Source organism: Tachypleus tridentatus, unplaced genomic scaffold (genome assembly GCF_004210375.1).
Source record: "Tachypleus tridentatus isolate NWPU-2018 unplaced genomic scaffold, ASM421037v1 Hic_cluster_1, whole genome shotgun sequence".
Classification (NCBI taxonomy): domain Eukaryota; kingdom Metazoa; phylum Arthropoda; class Merostomata; order Xiphosura; family Limulidae; genus Tachypleus; species Tachypleus tridentatus.
Genome location: NW_027467777.1, coordinates 25,256,722 through 25,277,143, shown reverse-complemented (window position 1 = coordinate 25,277,143; position 20,422 = coordinate 25,256,722). Strand labels below are relative to the sequence as shown.

At 34.2% G+C, this 20,422-nt stretch overlaps 1 protein-coding gene across 1 annotated transcript in view; it reads left to right on the top strand.

The window, feature by feature from the left end:
- Positions 1-20,311, top strand: part of LOC143241725 (dynein axonemal heavy chain 12-like) — a 28,831-nt gene extending 8,520 nt beyond the window's left edge. Inside the window, exons 4-8 of the mRNA XM_076484952.1 lie at positions 1,221-1,410; positions 6,655-6,712; positions 9,936-10,097; positions 16,484-16,567; positions 20,173-20,311. Coding sequence (XP_076341067.1) covers positions 1,221-1,410; positions 6,655-6,712; positions 9,936-10,097; positions 16,484-16,567; positions 20,173-20,311 — 633 coding nt within the window. The remainder of the gene's footprint in view (positions 1-1,220; positions 1,411-6,654; positions 6,713-9,935; positions 10,098-16,483; positions 16,568-20,172) is intronic.
- The last annotated feature ends 111 nt before the right edge of the window (positions 20,312-20,422 follow it).

Genomic DNA, 20,422 nt, shown 5'->3' with positions numbered 1-20,422 from the left:
CTGACATAAAAGCAAGACAAAAACTCACTGTCTACTTTTAAGTGTTATTTATAAATGTGATAGCTTCACTGTTACCAACAAATCCTTGTCCTTTCTAGGTGGTTGCTCTATCAAGCTTTTTTGATAAGTTAACCTAATTCTATAGATTGAAAATTGTACAACTTTTAGTGAAGTTATTCTTTTCATTTCATATTATTTAGTATCATAGACTGGTTTAACACTGCTAGTTTATTGTATTGGAATCATTTGTTTGTGAAATAACTAAAATAGGACTCTTCAGTTTTAAATATCTTTATAAAATATGGTTGGAATAAATATTATATTTGAATATGCAATGTTTTGGAAATTTTTTTAGCAAGGCCATTGTGGAATTTTGAATAACTAGATTATAACTAGAGTTAACATGATGAAACTTACTTGAATGGGCAGAAACTGTTTGTTGTAGAAATGATATCCTCTGCACTTGTGTTTTGACTGGAAGCAGTTTCTGTCCATTCAGCTAAGTTTCTTCATGATTATTGAACCTAAACAAAGGATACAGATTTTAGACATCTGAGTAATTTCTTTAATGATGTCAAAATTACACATATTATAAAAAGATATATTTCCTACCTTCTTTAACTGCTAATACTACTTAAATTAGTGAATAATGAGTTTATTGTTATTTTCTTGAAGTTTGTGACTTAGAAGTTTTGTGAAAGGAAATTATTTAGCCCAAAATAAATTAGTACTAGTTGAATCCTAGATTCCAATAATGGTTAGAAATGATATTATTAACAGGTCAAACTGGACCTGTTAAAAAGGATTAATCAAGTTCAAAGTAGGTTTATTAATTTGAAACTGTTTGTTTTTACTTAAGTGCTACACACCTGGTGTAGTAATAAGAAAATTATGTAAATTCACTGTCAATTAAACCTCACTTACCTTGTACACCAATGTTCAAAATTTTTGATTAACAATAGTCATATTTAATTAGCATTTTCAAATTATTAACATAAGCTAAATAATCAATTAAGAAACATTATTTTTCAAATTTATTTGAAACTGAAAAATTATCTTATGACACAGTAGCTTTATATGAAAAAAGAACAGACTGGGCTGTGTTTTCATCAGTCTGAAAATTTTATGATAGACTTGCTTTGAATGTGCAATATTTCTATTACTTTGACTAAACTTCGTTTCCTGTAAGTCACGAAAGTTAACTCTTGTTTGTGTCACAGTTTTATGTAGGGGAACTTAAAAAAAGTGTTGCATCTACTCCAATTGCTTCATTGCCTCAGCAGTGGCAAGAAGGAATATTAAAGCGCTCACTGTCCTTCCATAAATATTCCACCAACTTGAGCTCAGTGATTGAAAAATTATTAGCAGATGTAGTGGAGAACTATATGAAGACAATGAGGAAAGCTGCAGGTGAAAAAAACCTTTTATGAACACATAAAATAAAGATTTAAGAGATTTAGATGCTAAAGGTAAAATTAAGTTAGTTTTGATGTTATTATCATGGGCATTGCCAGAACGTTTTATTGAAGAAGCTAAAATTTCATAGCTCATTTCTGTTTATGTTTTACTTTTCTTAGGTAATTTTACAGATTGATGTGTATCTGGTTACTATGGTATAGAATAATATGGGTACTTGTCTATTTATATTCTGCTGAGAAATAAGCATCTGATAACATTTTGATCATGTTGAAATCACTGAATATTTTATTTAAAGAAGTTTGTTTTTACAGTTTCTTACAAAATAATTTGATGGTTAAGTTTAGAAGCAAATATATTTTTTTTACATTTAATTTGGTCAATATGCTTAATGTTTCTTATGGAATATGAACTTGGCATTTCATACTAATATGGCCTGGTGGCTAAGGCACTTGAGTCACAACTTGAGGGTTGTGGATTTAAATCTCCATCACTGAACATGCTCACTCTTTCAAGTGTGGGGGTTTTATGATGTGATAGTCAATCCAACTATTTATTAGTAAAAGCATAGCCCAAGAGTTGACAGTGGGTGATGTTAACTAACTGCCTTCTCTCTGGTCTATCACTGCTAAATTAGGGATGACTAGCACTTATAGTCACAATATAGTTTTGTGAAAAATTCAGAACAAATGAAAACATACTGAAATATGATATAAAGATTTCACACATTTGTTTTATGTTGACTTATTAATCTGTTGTTCAAAAGTCAGAAACCAACTACTATATTTTATCACTGAACATTTTTACATATGTTTGACCATGTTGATCATTTAAACATTTATTATGACTAAATGATTAATTTAGTAATATACTACAAACATATAATATTTAAAAGTTGATATCAAATACAGACATTCAAAATTTACTTTCCAAACTGGAAAAAAGGTCATTTAACACAATTAAAATACACAGAAAGTTTTCCATGATCAACGTTTCACTATTTATATGTATAATTTGCATACACCAATGATATATGAGAAAAAATTTGTGCATGCAGTTTTTAAAATTAACCAGTGTTAAAACTTTTGTTTTCAAAACATAAGCTTTATCATGAAATTAATCATTCAAACCTTCTGAACTAACATGATCAGAATAAATGTATAATAGGTTAACCACAACCTTTGAATGTCATAAATTATTTCACAAGAACACAAAAAAATGAGCATAATTAAAGTGCATGAAATCATGCAGTTGAATACCCTCTGGTTTAATAATATTTTAAAGAAATAAATCTAATGATATCTTGCAGGGTTTAGCTATGCAGCATAGAGGATTCAGGTCATTTTTAACTGCAAGAATTCACCTTAGTTATAACATGGTGTCCATTCAGCAAAATTCTAAGTTCTTATATGGTATTTTACTTTCTCTCCCATAAAGCTTTTTCAACTTACATTGCCTTCTATCATCATAAATTTTCACTTGCCACTAAGCCTTACTGTTCATTTTTACATTTTCACCCATCTTTTTCTCATCATTCTTTTTGATGTGCTAATTACTTGTTTCACCATCTTTCTTGATCTTTTATAATCTTGTGAATCTCCTGTCATACCAGTCCATTTAAATTTCTTAAGTTTATTATTTCAGTTTTTACTCCTTGTGAACAACTAGAATTTAACTTGCAGATACCATTAAAGAATATATTTCACTTGAATATTTAAAATGTATTTTTAAAAATTTTTGTCTTTTCGGTGTTTTCAAGTAACTAAGAAAGATAATTCTTGTTACATCACATCAAAATTTGTTTTTTGAAATTGGTAATGGAAATATCATTATTCCTAGTTCCATATGCAGAAAAAACATCTAATCTAATAGAGCAGTAATCATTTGCACCCAGATATTTTCCAATTTCTACTTTCTCAACCATTTCTGTATTATAAGTTAACTATTATACCAAAATCCTTCATTCCTGCCAGTTATTTAAGGTTATGTTTTATTTTTTATAAATTACAATAATTAATAGTATTGTACATCCTATTGTTTTTACCTTTAGTTTATCCTGACCCTCACCACTATCTAGTCCTAGTAGGTTCCTTCACCAGTTGGTGTGACCTACCTTTTGATACATCATTAGCCGTTACATGCATAAGAAAGACCATCTTGAACATTTGTTTCCATTCTTTTTTGCCCTTCTACTGTACAGAATATCCTATTCACATATCTTGTCAAAGAATCACTTATAATTGTAACTTACTTTAGATTATCATCTACATCTATCTCTGATCCTTTTTTTTTCTTCCTCCAATAGTTCTTCATCTGTTTAAGCCATGGGCTGAACTCTGTTGCTCAATAGAATAGGCTTATTACAATTAACACCATTACTTTTAGATTTAATAGTACTTTTATAACTTCCTGAAACTTATCATTAACTGATATTTTCTTTGCATCTAAAGGCCCGTGAAATCCTGCTGCCATTTCCCACATCTGCACTTTTCTTTATCTGTTGCCTACACTTTAATTAGGATAGCCTCTATCCTGTAAGCTCGACATACATGTTGCACATCCACACTGCTAGTACAAACTTCCTTAATAGTACATACTAGTCCAGAATTCACAAATAAATTCTGCTCCCGTCTTTCATTATAAACCTGGAATACTTAATTACCTACACTAATCTTAACCATTGAATTAAAAGTGTAAAGAATAATGATTGAAGGTTTTGGTGTTCAATTCTGTTTCTACACTATGTAACACTTTCAAAACATCTGAGGAATCAGTTCTGTGTTCTTTATAATAAATCACATTTTGTAAAGATGCTTGAAGAATCAGTTTGTTGTATTTTCTTTTCAGTAAATCATGTTTTGGAAACGTAAGGAAATCAAGTTTCTTTTTATTGAATCATGTTTCAGAAAAGTTACCTAATTAATTGCCATGTAATGTATTGCACATGCAACAATTCTTGAACAAACTCCCACTCCTACGTGTCTAAATGTATTGCACCAGCATATGATATAATAATCGTAACGCTTCACAAGTGGAAGGCTGATATAATCTTTATTTGCTGCATTATCTATGATCAGTAAGGTCATCATAAGTGTTTTATTTTCCATTTTTTTTATTCAAACATGTTTTCATTTTCTGGTTACTTTGATTTACTGTCTTTTTTTTCTTATTCTTTAGTTTTTGTCTGATCATGGCAGTTCTATGGGGCTACCCCTTGAATTCCTCATTCCTATTATTCATATTTGCTATTCTCCTAGTCTGGATTCTTTCCTTACTATCTTTCTCTCCTCGGCTTAAACCACGTCTCTTTTCTCACTGCACAATTCATTGGAGGTGTTTCTAGTTCCTTGGAATATTGAACTGTGTCTGTTTGCCATAAATATTCCTCTGTTTTCCTGATATTTTCTCTCATTAGACCACAAATACCTGACATTGGCAGGCCCTTGAGAGTACCTCTTTCCTGTTTTGTCTACTTGCCATTCCCTCCTCCCACAGGGTAGGCCGTTAAGACTCTCAGTGATAACTTTTCCAGTGAACCACTTTTTGCCTCTAGAACCTCTAGTGATAATACATTTTGACACTTATGTGTTCGTTTCATTCATCACTCTACAATACGGCATTGGCTTTAGGGACGTTTCCCTTTCCTGGCCTTTTGACATAGTTCTTTCATTTTGACAGTTGCAAATTACCAAGTGGTGCTTTACAGCTTTTATCTTTTTTTGACACTTTTGTTTTTTCATCTTTTTTTTGTGGCCTTTTGAGATAGTTCCATCTGTTTTGACAATTGGCAAGAGGTGTTTAACAGCTTTCATCTCTAGATTCAAACTTTTTTTTCTTCTTATTCTTTTGCTTTGTGTCTTAATTGTTTAGACATTCATGTCTTCACTGCCTTTTGTCCTCTATAAGGATCATTTGATTTGTTCCATTATTGGTTCTTTCTACCAAAGACTTGGGCTGCCTAGGAATATGATCAGTTGTTTATTTACTTATTTCTCCCAGTCTATAATGTAACTGTTCCATTCCCAACCATCTTTTATGTCCAGATAAAACTTGATCTTGATATTCTGCTCAGACTGCCCCCTTTCGTTCCACTGCCATCCCCTTTTGTCTACACAACTTGCCTCTGTTAGGTTCATCAGCTCATCTGACTGGCATTTCCTTTTTGGGTTAGTCTGACATCAGTTTTATTTTATCACAGTTGTTCTCATCTCCTATCTATACTAGTTATTGAAGAAGAATTTGTAAGCTGTTATGTTGACTTAATTTAACATATTCATCTCTCAATACCTACATCACTGATTTTGTCTGCTCTTCATGTCACAACAACAGTACATGTGTATCAACCTTTTTTTCTTGCACATCTAAAGAAAAAAACCAAACTGTACAGTTACATGTTACACATAACATGTGGAACTAAACATTACATTTCTTATGTTTGGTGTCATTTAATCCTATTGAGTAGTCAGTGTTTCTTTACAAAGAATACTATTCTGCTTGATATCTGCATCTAGCTGGGGAGTGCAGAAAGTTTTAAACCCATCTGCCTCTGCTTAGTGGCCACTGATGAGATGGAGTTTTCTGGAAAACTGTTTCAGTTGTGTATCTATATAATTGATCTGGCTATTTCTGCAGCTTAAACAAATGGATTTTCTTGCTATAGAATCACAGTAAGTTAACTCTTGAAATCTACTTTTACCTACTTGAGAACTAGGTGATACCCAGACTCGTGGACTTTTTGTTGTTATTTCAAAAAATAATTCATCTTTATCTTTGATCAATATCACCCTCCCATCATCTTCAGGGTGAAAATCTAGCTGTTAGTGGTACAGAGAGGTAATATTTTTATCTTAAAATGTAATTCAGCTAGATACTTATCTCGTTTTACTACCTCCCACGTTTCTTTCCTACTTCCAGCATTTCATTTGCCTCAGAATTAACCTATATTTATGCTTGTGCTCATGGGGATTACTGTGTGCAGAATTTGTGTTGCCCTTCTGTTAGTGGATGGCTACAGCATTAGAACAATTACATTATAAACTGATGTAATACATTTAGACACATTCATTACTGGGAGTTTATTAAAGGTTTGTGGCATGATTAGGAAATTCTGTGGCAGTTGCATGAAAGATAATGGCTCTTAGTATTGTGAAGATTTAAATATCTATCTGAAATACATTTCCAGGTAGGGAAAATATTAACATCCAAGAGACCTGAAAAATTAGTTGTGTTTCTTTTCAGTAAACCATGTTTTCAAGGTATCAGAAGAACAAGTAACGAAGTCTAAACAGCCAAAAATGTAAGTATATATGATGTTTATTATTATGGTACTGAAGTGAAACAACTTGTTGAGGTTTAATATCAGTGTTACCTTATTCCAGCTGTAATCTAAATGTATGCAAACCTGTCAGTGACTGTATTGTAAATGTATTTAAACTTGTTACATCAATATATGTAAACCTGTTGTTATGTCAGTGACTGTATTGAAAGTATATTTAAACCTGTTATTACATCATAGAAATTAAACAACTTATTGCAGTTTAGTGTTGATGTTTCCTTATTCAGGCTGTAATATAAGTTATGTCAAGGAAATTAATCTTGATCAGCACACCTAGAGTTCACGTGGACCCTAACATTTTTACTAGTTGTTTATCTTTTTACATAATCATTACAAATTTGTATCAGTTCATGCATTTAGAAAACTGGATCAATATGAAACTATTGTTTTCAAAACAGGCATACATTTATCTGGGGCCCCTTGGACCCCATACTCTCATTGATCATCACTATACATGAAATTTTCCTCATAGCATACAAAACAAATTTCTAAAGATTTATTTCATAATATAAGCTGTTGTAGAGGCTAATTCATCAGAATACTACATTATCATGTGGTCTGTTTACTCATGGCATAACTGTGGTAAGCATGTATGTTTACCTCATTCTACTCATTCACTTCACTCACAAGATTAGCTACTCTTGTCCAGTGCTACCCTCTATATGCAATTTTTTCTTTATGTGCACCACAAGCCTTATGCTCCCCGCTATTGGAATTGAATAATTCCAACATGTCTTTCATGTAAATCATCGTGTGTCACTTCTCCACTAGTAGCAACATGACATATTCACGCAATACGTACATATGACTCTTTCTATATATTTGTACTAAACTATCACAGATTGTTTGGCAGCACTTGTGTTCAGACATGTTCTCTTTTGTTTGTGTATGGCTTCACATTCATCTTTAGTATACTCCTGAAGTGTTTTTCATTTATTTTCACTTCTAGTTTCTATTGAGAATGTTTCTTGACTTCACTTTAATCACAGTTTATTACAGACACACAATAAAGTGACAGGATTAGCATTACTCACCCCCTTGCAATTTGGATCAGTTTGCTCTTCCATATCATCATGCAGACTGTTTTCTGGACCAGCAATTGCTTGGTTCCATTTTACTTCTTTGGGGTGCAGCCAATGAATCTGGTGTAATTCTGACCCATGCGCAATTTTTCACCTTCAACTTTACCCTATCATCTGTTTACCGCTCATTTATCCTCTCTGAAACTCTCAATCAAATTCCTGAGGATTTTTCTTTAGAGATAATCTCCCCTTCTTTCTAGACATTGACTCATTTACCAACATAGTTTCTCTGTTGTTTAGATCTTCTGTATCATGATGTGACCTAAACTTGTGTCCTTTCTTATCTTCTGTGGCAATAAACCTTTGAGACAATTCCTGAATCTTTGGAATCATGAGTTGCATCAGCACAACCACAGGTTACCCTTTCCAACTTTTTAGCTGGTTATCTCAGCTGAAGCCTAATATGGCATCTTTTACTATGTCTATTCTTCTCAGGGTGCCTCATATAATAGTTTTCTTTAATGATGCTTGTCATGTAACCAGCAGTATCAGTGACTACCTGTTGGTTCCTAGTCTGGTTGTCAATCTTCTTCATCACTGCCATCCTTTTGTCAAGAATCATTAGGTTTTTCAAGTTATATCATAAGGATTCAGAATTGCAATTTTTTCTACCTTTTATACCCATTTTCTTCTCTCTGCCTTGGAATCCCATGATCAGCCAGCATCTGTCAGACACAGTTCAGGAATTACTATCTCATAAAGCCACTAAACCTGTTCTACATCCTTCATCGTTTTTTGTTTTTTTTTCAGACTCTTTGTTGTTCCCAAGAAAACAATGGACTGGAAATCTCTCATCAATTTGTCCCACCTTAATCACTTTATTCAACTGCCACATTTTACCATTGAGTCATTTCTGAATCTGCAGTGGGTGTTTTCTTCATACTTATGTATGACCAAGATTTATGTTGCCAATGCCTATCCCAAATTCTTATATTACCAGTCTTGTGTGTATCTTCAGTTCATCCATCACAGGGTGATTTATCAATTTTGGATACTACCATTTGGGCTTGCTTCTACTTATGTTTTCTGTCATGAAGTCAGAGCTTTTGCTTGCTATCTTCAGGCTCTGGAATTGTGATATCCCAATTATATTGATTACTGGCTTCTTCTGGCTCATTCCAAACTAGAGTTGGCCAGCCATACTTCTCAGTTTCTTCTGGTGGCTGCTTGGGAGAGCTGGTTAATTGAATTGAAGAATTACTTCTTCTGACCTATCTAATATCTTGTTCTTGGGTGTATTATTCAACACTCAACTCAGTTGGATCCAACCTTCTCCTCTACGACTTTGTTCCATGGAATTGTTAATTTGTCATGCCCTTTCAACTCCCTCACTTTCTGCACATGAGTTTCTATCACTTTTGGGTATGTGATCTTCAATGACCCTTTTGTCATGTGCATACATGATCCCTTCTATGGGCTCATCACGATCAGTGGAACCTTGCTCAAGATTCCTTATAAGCTCCAATTACACTTCCTCCTACCATGATGGACAATCTGCAATAGTGTTTGATAAGGAGGGACTCAATTTTAAGAAAATAAAAGTCCTGAGACAGGTTGATTGAGTAATAAAAAACTTTATTATAACTGTACAATGTTTTGTCCTCCTCAGGTAAAAGTAATTTACAGAGATAAATTACAGTCCTGGTTTTGGACTGGAGCTGATTCAACTTATACAGTCTGATATGTCATAACCACACTATGCCATAAAACATATCCATTTTCCATGTAGTATTACTTAGGAATATCACTTGTAAACACGTGAGTTTAGGTGGGAACCTCAAGGCTACTGGAAAGCTAATGTGTGAGAAGGGGTAAGTATCGGAAGTACAATTTCTGTGTTTGAAAACATTAACTTTTGTAACTAAATAGTAATCATGCCACTAGTATGTGTAAAATTCTACTGTGGCTACAAACTTAATAATTCTAATATAAAAAACGTTTGTGTTTAGTTTGAGTTATGAAATTCAATAAAAATTAATTTTATATGGAAGAAGTATGTTACAGTTGATGGTTAGAATTAGTAGTTTCATATAATAATGATTATGTCAGTCAATGTTTCAGATATTACAGTATAAGATATATGTATCTTTTCTTTTCTGTAGGCTTCTAGAAATTATGACAGAGGAAAAGCAGGCACGATTTATGAACACCCGAAAAATTCTAGAGAATAAGTTACATATAATGCATCCCACTGTACACAAAGTAATGGATTTAACCAAACACTGTCTGTCCAAAACTCAGCTGATAGATATTAGTATTTTTTAGTAAGTATGTTATTTTTTATTGGTGGGAGGTAGCTTGGAAGAAACCATTCCAAAATAGCTTGTATAAATGACTAGATTGAGACAAATATTATCCCTCTTAAACTTAGATAATAAGATACCAGCATTTTGTCTTTATGTTTGTGTGCTATAAAGTGTAATATCTAGGATTGTTATTTCAAATGGTGAACATTAAGTACTTTGAACATTTACTACTTTTTTTAAACCTTTGTTTATTTATTCTTGTATTGTTCAATAAGTATTTTGATGTAATATCTTAAAATAATATAAAATCAGACAGTTAACGGTAATTTTAATAAACAATGACAGAGAAAGTCACAATATTTGATTTGGATACAAACAGCTTTTCTACAAATAGAGAAAAGTAATTGACTACAAACGTTTTTCTGTAATTTGCTTAATAAACTCTTGTTTGTTTTGGAAAATAAAATGGTTAATTTCACCTATAATAGAATTAAATAGCACTGGTTGTCAAGTTATAAAGTTCAGCTTTAACAAGCATTTCAATGATTAATATGAACACCCTGTGTCTCTTGGTTGCTTGTTACAACAATTTTTGAATAATTGTAGTAACATGAAAACTGCTGGCTATTTAATGATTTATTTTTTACCTAAAGTAACTGAAGTTTTGAAATTAAATAAACAATTATTACAAAGTATTATAAACCTTTATATAAAACATTGACTTGTAAACCACATTGTCCATATTAAAATATTCATTTTATGAAATAATGATGTTTCATGCTTAGGTAACCAAGTGCCTCGCTGTGGATTGTTGTACATTGGAAGGGGACCTCCCAGGGAAGATTCTGGTCTTTCAGTTTACCTCCACTGTGATATAAACATACACCCACGTGTTTGCCGTGTATGGTGACCAGTGAAGGGAAGGAAAGGATCCTGGTGGTTGAGGGGTCCAACCCTAACACACCACTTTGGCCTTGAATTCTTGTACATGGGCAGCCTTGGGGTGGCCCCCCTTTGGTCAATTGGCTGGTCCACTTGGGCTAGAGTCAACCAAATACCAGTATTGGATGTTCTTAAGAGGTGTTGTGGACATTGTATCTGATGCTGGTGTTTGGGTATAGTGCTCACAAAACCCTGGCATTGCTGCAGTGTCTTTGTTTGACATTGTAGTGCATACCCTTATTGGGCTCCATGGTGGGTGGGTCCAGTAGGCACTGAAATTTCCTTTTTTTATTATGGATCCTCAAAATAAAAACTTAGATAAAATACTGAAAAAACAGGCCATAGGTAAATGACCACGTCTTGAAGATTCTGATCAGCAATATTCAACATCTGTAACACTTGTTGTACCTCATTTTCTTATACTACATTCTCTTTCAGACAAATATCTCCCTTTTTCATTCAGAAGGGACTAGAGGGACTTGCTGGCTCTCCAAAGTCAGTAAAGAAGCTTCGCTCTCGTGACATATTGGTAGTTATCTTAATTATAGGGTACGGCCATACATTCCAAACCCTCTCAGATGTTTTCAGTGTCAGAGGTTTGGTCACTCGTAGATGTCACGTCCTGGTTTTTTGATGTTTGCTCATTGGGGTGGCAAGGACCATGATGCCTGTGAGTGTGAAATGGACCCTCATTGCATCAATTGCAATGGCTCTCATCCGTCCTACTTTCGTTCTTGCCCTAAATGTTTGGAAGAAAAAGAGGTGCAGCATTTGAAAACAATTCAAAACATTACTTATCCTGAGGCTCGAAAGTTGCTGTTCACCACTTCATCTCGGACGTATGCTGCTGCACTTTATTCCACTACTACAGTGGGAGTGCAGACAGATCTCTCTGTGCCTCCAGAAGAATCATTCTCAAACCAAATGAAAAGTCTTTTGACCTACAAAGTTAAGAAAGTTGATGAATCAACTTCAACACCTATCTCTTTCTCTAACATACATTACAGCAAATCCCAAGATTCACTTCCTTTGGTTCCGGATACAGGCATTTCCTCAGGTACATCTTTTCACCCACTCCAAGATGCAAAACAATCATTCATTCACGTCCTCAGTCCCCAGAATCCTCTTTCAACAGTAAAGATCTGCCCATTCAACTTAAGGCAGGATCCATGGAGGTCAATAGACCTCCCTTGAATAAAGATAGTAAAGAAAAAGACATGGTCGTAAACAGAAGAGTTCTCCACCCAATTCGCCTACACATAAATAAAAATGGCCACTTTGATACAATGAAACTTTCAAGGTTTACGTTCTAATCTGGATGACATCAAAACACTGATTGCTTCCTATCATCCTGTATGTCTTTCCTTACAGGAAACATTTCTGAAACCTGCCGATACAGTCACCTTGTGGCAGTTTTCTTTGCACAGAAATGACAGGCTGTGTGGTGGAGGGGTGTCACTGTTGGTTAATCAGCATGTGCCCATCCTGTCTTTGCTACTCAACACACTCTTGGAGGTGGTAGCTATCTGTATTTCCTTAGGTTGTACCATCACTGTATGTTCTCTCTACCTGTTGCCTGGAGAGACTTACAATCAGTCAGACCTTGATGCTCTCATTGAGCAGTTGCCATCTCTCTTTTTATTCTTGGGGAACTTTAACGGACATCATACTCTGGGAAAGTGCTGATATTGATGGGAGTAGTTGCTCTGCAGAGTGTATGCTTTCTGATCATAATCTTTCTCTTTTCAATGCTGATTTGCAGACTTATTTTCATGCACCTCATCAGTCCTTTACTGCTATTGGTCTCTCAATTTGCTCCTCTTCACTAGTCTCCCATTTTTCATGGACAGTTGATTATTATCCACGAGGCAGTGATCATTTTTCTATAATTTTGAGAGAGACTGGCTGTGGTCGATGCCACCCAACCCTTGTGCACCAGTGGAAGCTGGATCACACAAACTGATCCTCTTTCATTGCTCTCACTATCCTGCTATCGTCTGCAAGCCATCATTAGACGACTGTGTGGCAGCAGTAACTGACTGAATTATACAAGCAGCTGCTCAGTGTATTTCCTAAAACCTTGACACATTTTCCTCGATATCCTTGTCCGTGATGGAATCTTGCCTGTCACATGACACAGAAGACTCAAAAACAGGCCTGTGATACTTTCTGTAAATATCCCACACTGGTGGAACTCAATCTGGCCTTTCATCAGTCTGGCAGGACCTGATGATGTACACTATGAAATGCTGTGCCACCTATATCCTGCTTCTCTTGCAGGATCTGGCAGGAGAATGTTTTTTTGATGCCTGGCACCAAGCTATTGTCCTACCTTTCTCTAAGCCTGGGAAGAATCCCAAAATTCTTTCAAACTAATGTCCAATTCCTTTGACAAGTTGTCTTGGTAAGATCTTAGAGAGGATGTTTAATGCTCGTCTTGTTTGGTTCCTCAAATCAAACAACCTCCTCTCACCCACTCAGTGTGAGTTCCAACGACAGCACTCCACTGTGGACCACCTGATTTGACTTGAAACGTCAATCAGAGAAGCCTTTCTCAATCTTGTATTAGTATTCTTTGACATTGAGAAGGCTTATGATATAACACGGAGGTACGGCATTTTGTGAGACCTCCATATATAGGAGTTACATGACCATTTGCCCATTTTTATTCAAAATTTTTAATGGACTGGAGATTCCAAGTTCGTGTGGACCACCTGATTCGACTTGAAACGTCAATCAGAGAAGCCTTTCTCAATCTTGTATTAGTATTCTTTGACATTGAGAAGGCTTATGATATAACATGGAGGTACAGCATTTTGTGAGACCTCCATATATAGGGGTTACATGGCCATTTGCCCATTTTTATTCAAAATTTTTAATGGACTGGAGATTCTAAGTTCGTGTGGGTTCAATTCTTTCATGTTCTTTTCTACAGGAACTTGGAGTTCCTCAGGCCTGTGTTTTGAGTGTCACACTTTTCATTATAAAGATTAATTCCATCACTGAACAACTCCCTCTCACTATTGCAAATGGGCTTTACGTCGACGACTTTCATATCTCATGTCAGTCGTTGAACATGAGGTATTTTGAGAAGCAGCTACAGACTGCCCTCAATTGTTTACTGAAGAGGACCACAGCAAACAGCTTTAACTTCTCTTTCACTAAAACCATTTGCATGCACTTTTGCCACCAATGGGGTATTCGCCCTGATCCTGAACTCCATATTGGTGAAGCTGTGCTACCTGTGACAAAGTTCTTGGGGCTTATCTTTGACCGTAAGCTGACCTTTATACCATACTTCAAACAGCTACGGGTCAAATTTACAAGAGAACTGAACATCCTCCATGCCCTCTCTTCCACCACATGGGGAGCGGGTCAATGTTCTATGGTAAGACATATCATACTCTTATTCGATCGAAACTCAGCTATGGATCACTGGTCTATGGCTCTGCCAGAGCCTCGGTCTTAAAGATGCTGAACCCCATTCATCATCAAGGACTTGGGCTCTGCACTGGGGTTTTCTGCACTTTCCCAATTCAGAGCTTATAGATAGATTCTCATGAACCTTCTTTGTACCTCTATCATTTGTAACTGTCTTTACTATATGCTTCAAAACTTTGTTCCTTACCAAAGCATCCCATTTGAGGTTGTGATTTCCTTCCACTGTGGGCTATACTTTTTCAGAACAGACGGTCTGCCATTGCTCATTTTGGCCTTCCTATCCAGGTGCAGTTGGATGAATTGGGTCTATCCTTGGATAATATTGCTGTATCCACTGATCAGCCCATACCATCATGGCTTCTTATTGTCCCCAAATGTGACATATCTTTAAGTCTTCTGAGAAAAACAGACACTCCCAATTGAAAATACTGTCTGTTATTTGTTGAACGTCTTTTGAATCATTTCCATTTCTATTTATAGAGATGGTTCGAAATCAGGTGACTGTGTCATGGTTTGTTGTGGTTAAGTGGTTGCGTGCAGAATCCCCTCTATAGCTTCTGTGTTCACTGCTGAACTATACGCCACTTCTCTTGCCCTGGATCACATGGAAGCTAAAGAATACTCAAAGTGCACTATTTTTACTGGCCCTGGAATTGCTTCACGTTAGTTCACACCCTGTTCTTGCTGATATTCAAAAGTGACTGGCCCATTTCTCTTTAACGTCCACTCCTATCCAGTTTTTCCGGATAACAGGCAAAGTTGGTATTTTTAGGAATGAGCTTGCAGACACAGCAGTTAAACCTATCTGCTCTGGCACTATCACTGCTGTGCCTATTCCATACATGGATTTTGGTCCTGTATTCAAGGCTTGGCTCTGTGCCAGCTGGCAGTCGACTTTGAGTGAGCAATGCGAAAACAAGCTTTTCCAAATAAAACCCTATATTGGACTTTGGCCGTCTTGCTTCCATAAGGATAGGAAAAAGAAAGTTGTTCTAACTAGACTATGCATTGGTCACAGTTGTTTAACTCATCGTTTTCTTTTATCTGGAACTGATGCACCAGTGTGTTGTTGGTGTAACACTCAGGTCATACTATGCCACATTTTATTTTCTTGCCGTTATTACGACTCTCAACGATAGCACCATTTTATACATGTTCTGTCCCAAGGTTTGTCCATAACGTGACACTGTACACCTTGGAAATGTTTTAGTTTTTTAAAGGTCATTAAAATTTTTAATGCCATTAAGTTTTTTAATTTATACATTAGACCTTTTTTAATGTGATTCCCTTTTAAGAATCAAAGTCCATCTAGTTCGATTGGAAATTAGAAAATGGCTGTAACGTTAAATAACTCAACACCAGGACTGGAAAGGCCAACTTCAGGTGACTAATGCTGCTGTTTGAACTACCCATGAGTCATTCTGGTGAGCTGGTATTAAAATTTTGCTACAAGTGTTTTAAAACTTTTTTTACTTAACTTTTTGAAAATGGCCATAACGTCAAATATCTTGGAACAAGGACTGGAAAGGCCAACCAGAGGTAACTGACAGTGGTTTTTGTACTTACCTGTTAGTCTTCCTGGCGAGTTATGATAATTACAATTATGCTACAGAAAAGCCTTTACAACTTGTATTGCTGTAGTTTTTCTCTTAACGTTGTAGATTAGATTTAAACATTGGTTTTATGCTATTTATGTTTTTTTTTACCTTAATTTCCTTTTATGAATTTTACTAAATTTACTTTAATTTTAACTTTTCACCGGATGTTTGGCACAGATAGCCTCACTGCTTTGCGCCATAAAACACCAAATCAACCAACCAACTAACTGGGTAACCAAGTTTTTATGTCTATTACAAGTTATATTCATAAAACCGTATTTTTAGTTCCTTTAAAATGTGATATAAAAAATTTACAGTGGCTGCTGTAACATTTGGCATATTTTTATATCAAACTGTTGGAGAGAACAGTAGTGCTACATTAGCTTGTTTTAGTAATATTACTTGTTTTGCAATTTTTTATAGCTTCCAGAGGCCTATTGACCTAGAAGATTTGGATGATGCTGTGATTGCTGAATGTGGAAAAACTGAATCAAAGTTAATGCAAACGTAAAGAAAATAAGTATTGTAGAATATCCTGTATTATCTATATTTGCATATCAGTTAAATAAGTGGTTTATTTTGGAATAAAATTCAGAATTCAATTTTTAAGTTTTATTTTTGTTAAAACATTACATAAACACAGGAATATAAGGCACATATAAACAGTTACATGATGTGTAGAATTTCAACCTTTCAGAAGACAGGTATAGTAAGTGGGATAAAATATTACTTTTTTATATCCCATTTGTAAGCAGTTCAGTATGGTGTAGAATAAGAAAAGTACTTGAGTTGTATTTCATCAAATTTTATCAAAAACTTACAAGAGATATTGCCAATTAAATACTGTATATGCAATGAATACTCAAAAAGAAAGTAAGATAGAATATTGTGACTCTATACATAACTTAAAGATGTCAGTTAATGGGTTATCATACAAAGTAAAAGTTTAGTGTTAAGTTATGAAATACTTTAGACTTTGATTGGATACTTATAGGGTATTTTATATAAGTTCTGCTTCCTGATGTAATTCACATTTTAGACTTGTAATCATGATGAAAAACCACACATCATCTGGTTGTAGGGAAACAAGTAGAAATGCAGTTCAATGTTAAATACCTGTTTGAAATTTATCTTAATTCTAAACTTGTAAATTTCTAATCAAGTAGACTTACTTTTGACATATTGAAAGTCAAAATACTTACACTGAAAAGGAGGAGACAATTGGAAAGAGTCATAGAATTGTAGGACAATAGGCTTACCACATTTGAGCTTTAAGGCAGATGCTAATAACATAGACTATAACAATTGAAAGATGCAGAGCTGAAGTAAAAGTTAGTGGATTGGAATCATAGGAGAAATGAGGAAATGAGTAGGATGGACTACAACAGCATACCTCAATGCCCAAGACATCCTTTAATATACAAAAGGGGGAAGTGTTAGCAGCATGAATTTACCTGTGAAGCTGCCACATTCTGCATATTGTCACAGGTGGTGGCACAACATTTAATCAGGGTAAGATCCAAATGTATTTTCATGTATTCATAGCAGAAGATTCTTGTAGGAATAGACTAGTAATATTTATGATTGGACATGCTTCAAAAGATAAGGCTTTCTTCCTTTACGTCAAAAAAAGAGGCCTACATCATGTAACCAGTTTACTCACCAGGCACCCAGTTAGAGCCAACAGTAGTTGCTACAACCCTAGAACAGTGCAATGAGAACACCAAATATATTAAGGAAAATGCAGTAAAGCAATAGGGTGTTTCCCATCTTTGTTGGAACTATGAGATGTCATTTGGAGAACAGATATCTTTACTATCTCAAATACTACCCAAAGACCTCCATGTAGTGAAAGAAAATCTTTCAAGGTTAACTGAAAGATTAAACAAAGACATATACTTTACAAAATAAAGTAACCAGTTAATGTGTCAAAGGAACTTAACTACATTATTAAAACCTGCAGTGAAGACTGTAAGATTTGATCATAACTGAAAAAATAAAGAGAATAGCCAATCACTAATAACTGTCAAAACAAGAAAGTTTCGTAACTAGGGACATTACAGTCCACCCCCACCAATAGTATTATACATGAACTTGAAAATAATTGCTAGTGTAGTAATTAGTAGAGTGAGGTTGTACGTAAACTTGAAAATAATTGCTAGTATAGTAACTAGTAGAGTGAGGTTCTATGTGAACTTGATAATAATTGCTAGTATAGTAACTAGTAGAGTGAGGTTGTACGTAAACTTGAAAATAATTACTAGTATAGTAACTAGTAGAATGAGGTTGTACATAAACTTGAAAATAATTACTAGTATAGTAACTAGTAGAGTGAGGTTGTACGTAAACTTGATAATAATTGCTAGTATAGTAACTAGTAGAGTGAGGTTGTACGTAAACTTGAAAATAATTACTAGTATAGTAACTAGTAGAGTGAGGTTGTACATAAACTTGAAAATAATTACTAGTATAGTAACTAGTAGAGTGAGGTTGTACGTAAACTTGATAATAATTGCTAGTATAGTAACTAGTAGAGTGAGGTTTTAAGTAAACTTGATAATAATTGCTAGTATAGTAACTAGTAGAGTGAGGTTCTAAGTGAACTTGATAATAATTGCTAGTATAGTAACTAGTAGAGTGAGGTTGTACGTAAACTTGAAAATAATTGCTAGTATAGTAACTAGTAGAGTGAGGTTGTACGTAAACTTGAAAATAATTGCTAGTATAGTAACTAGTAGAGTGAGGTTGTACGTAAACTTGAAAATAATTGCTAGTATAGTAACTAGTAGAGTGAGGTTGTACGTAAACTTGAAAATAATTGCTAGTATAGTAACTAGTAGAGTGAGGTTCTATGTGAACTTGATAATAATTGCTAGTATAGTAACTAGTAGAGTGAGGTTGTACGTAAACTTGAAAATAATTACTAGTATAGTAACTAGTAGAGTGAGGTTCTATGTGAACTTGATAATTGCTAGTATAGTAACTAGTAGAGTGAGGTTCTATGTGAACTTGATAATTGCTAGTATAGTAACTAGTAGAGTGAGGTTGTACGTGAAAATTGAAAATAATTGCCAGTATAGTAGCTAGGAGAGTGAGATTGTAAATGAATTTTAGTATTATTGTTAATGTAGTTACTTAAGAACTGTTAGAGTAGGATTTTGTATAAATTTAGTATTTTTAAGTAAAATTGATTGCTTGAATGTGTACTTATTAATAGCTACTAAAAACTTATACTTGTAATTCTTAGTTTCTTTATATACTTAACACTGACATTGATAAGTTTAACATATTACATTAATTAATATTAATTATTTGTACATTCAAGCAGTTACTCAGAATTTTTGTCAAACCACAAAATTTGCATTGAGTGGTTAACTCTTTTACATGTAATTTCTATGGAATGTTGCGACCTGAAAGATTTCAAAGTTGTTCAGTCTTAATGATTAATGATTTTTCATTGATATAGTTTTTGTATAGTGAAGACTGCTTCTGATTTGTAATTTAATTCACTAAAAGGAATAATCAGGCTTTCTGGAAATTAAGATTCACAGTATAAACTGAGTGGTTTTTTACTTCAGTTTTATGAAATTATAAATTCCTCTGGTTTTGATCTGATTAATACTATCAGTATATGTGGTTTTTACATTTTATAGTGTTTTGTCATATACATTTATGTTATTGAATGAAGGCTACAAATATGTCTTGTATTTCATTAATAAAAATATTTATAGTAACCAAATTATTGAGTGAGAGTAAGTTTTATATGCATGTAATAATAGTTTAATGTGTAATCATATATACGAGTAATAATTCTGCCTTTGCAAATTTTATTATAAATGTACATTTCTTAATGTATCTTTAACCCCACAATCCAATGAAGTTTTCTGCATCGGCTCTTTCTAAACTGTTTATCCACTGAGATGCTTAAGCCTATGACTTTTTATTTATAGAGTCCAAAAGAATATTCAGGTCATAAACAAATTTTACACAGATATTTTATCACTATTTACTGTTGGGGTCCCACAAGAACTTTACAAGAGCAATTGTCTGAGTGATTTTAAACTTTTATTCTTGATATCTGTATGGTAATATATATATATATATATATATAGTTGGTGGTCTGAAGTATCAGCTGTGCTTGCAAACAAAAAGGCTCTAGAAGGATTGAAAGGTGACAGACATAAGTGCCTCCTCTCTTGCATCGACACTTTCATAACACTTCAGGCGAGATATTTCTCATCTCTTAAATGAAATATTTATTGTACTTGTAATTAATCCTAGAAGTAGTTCACTCGTCAAATATCTGATTACCATATAACAGTTTATTTATAACTTAGCCGATCTTTGCCGATGATTTCATAC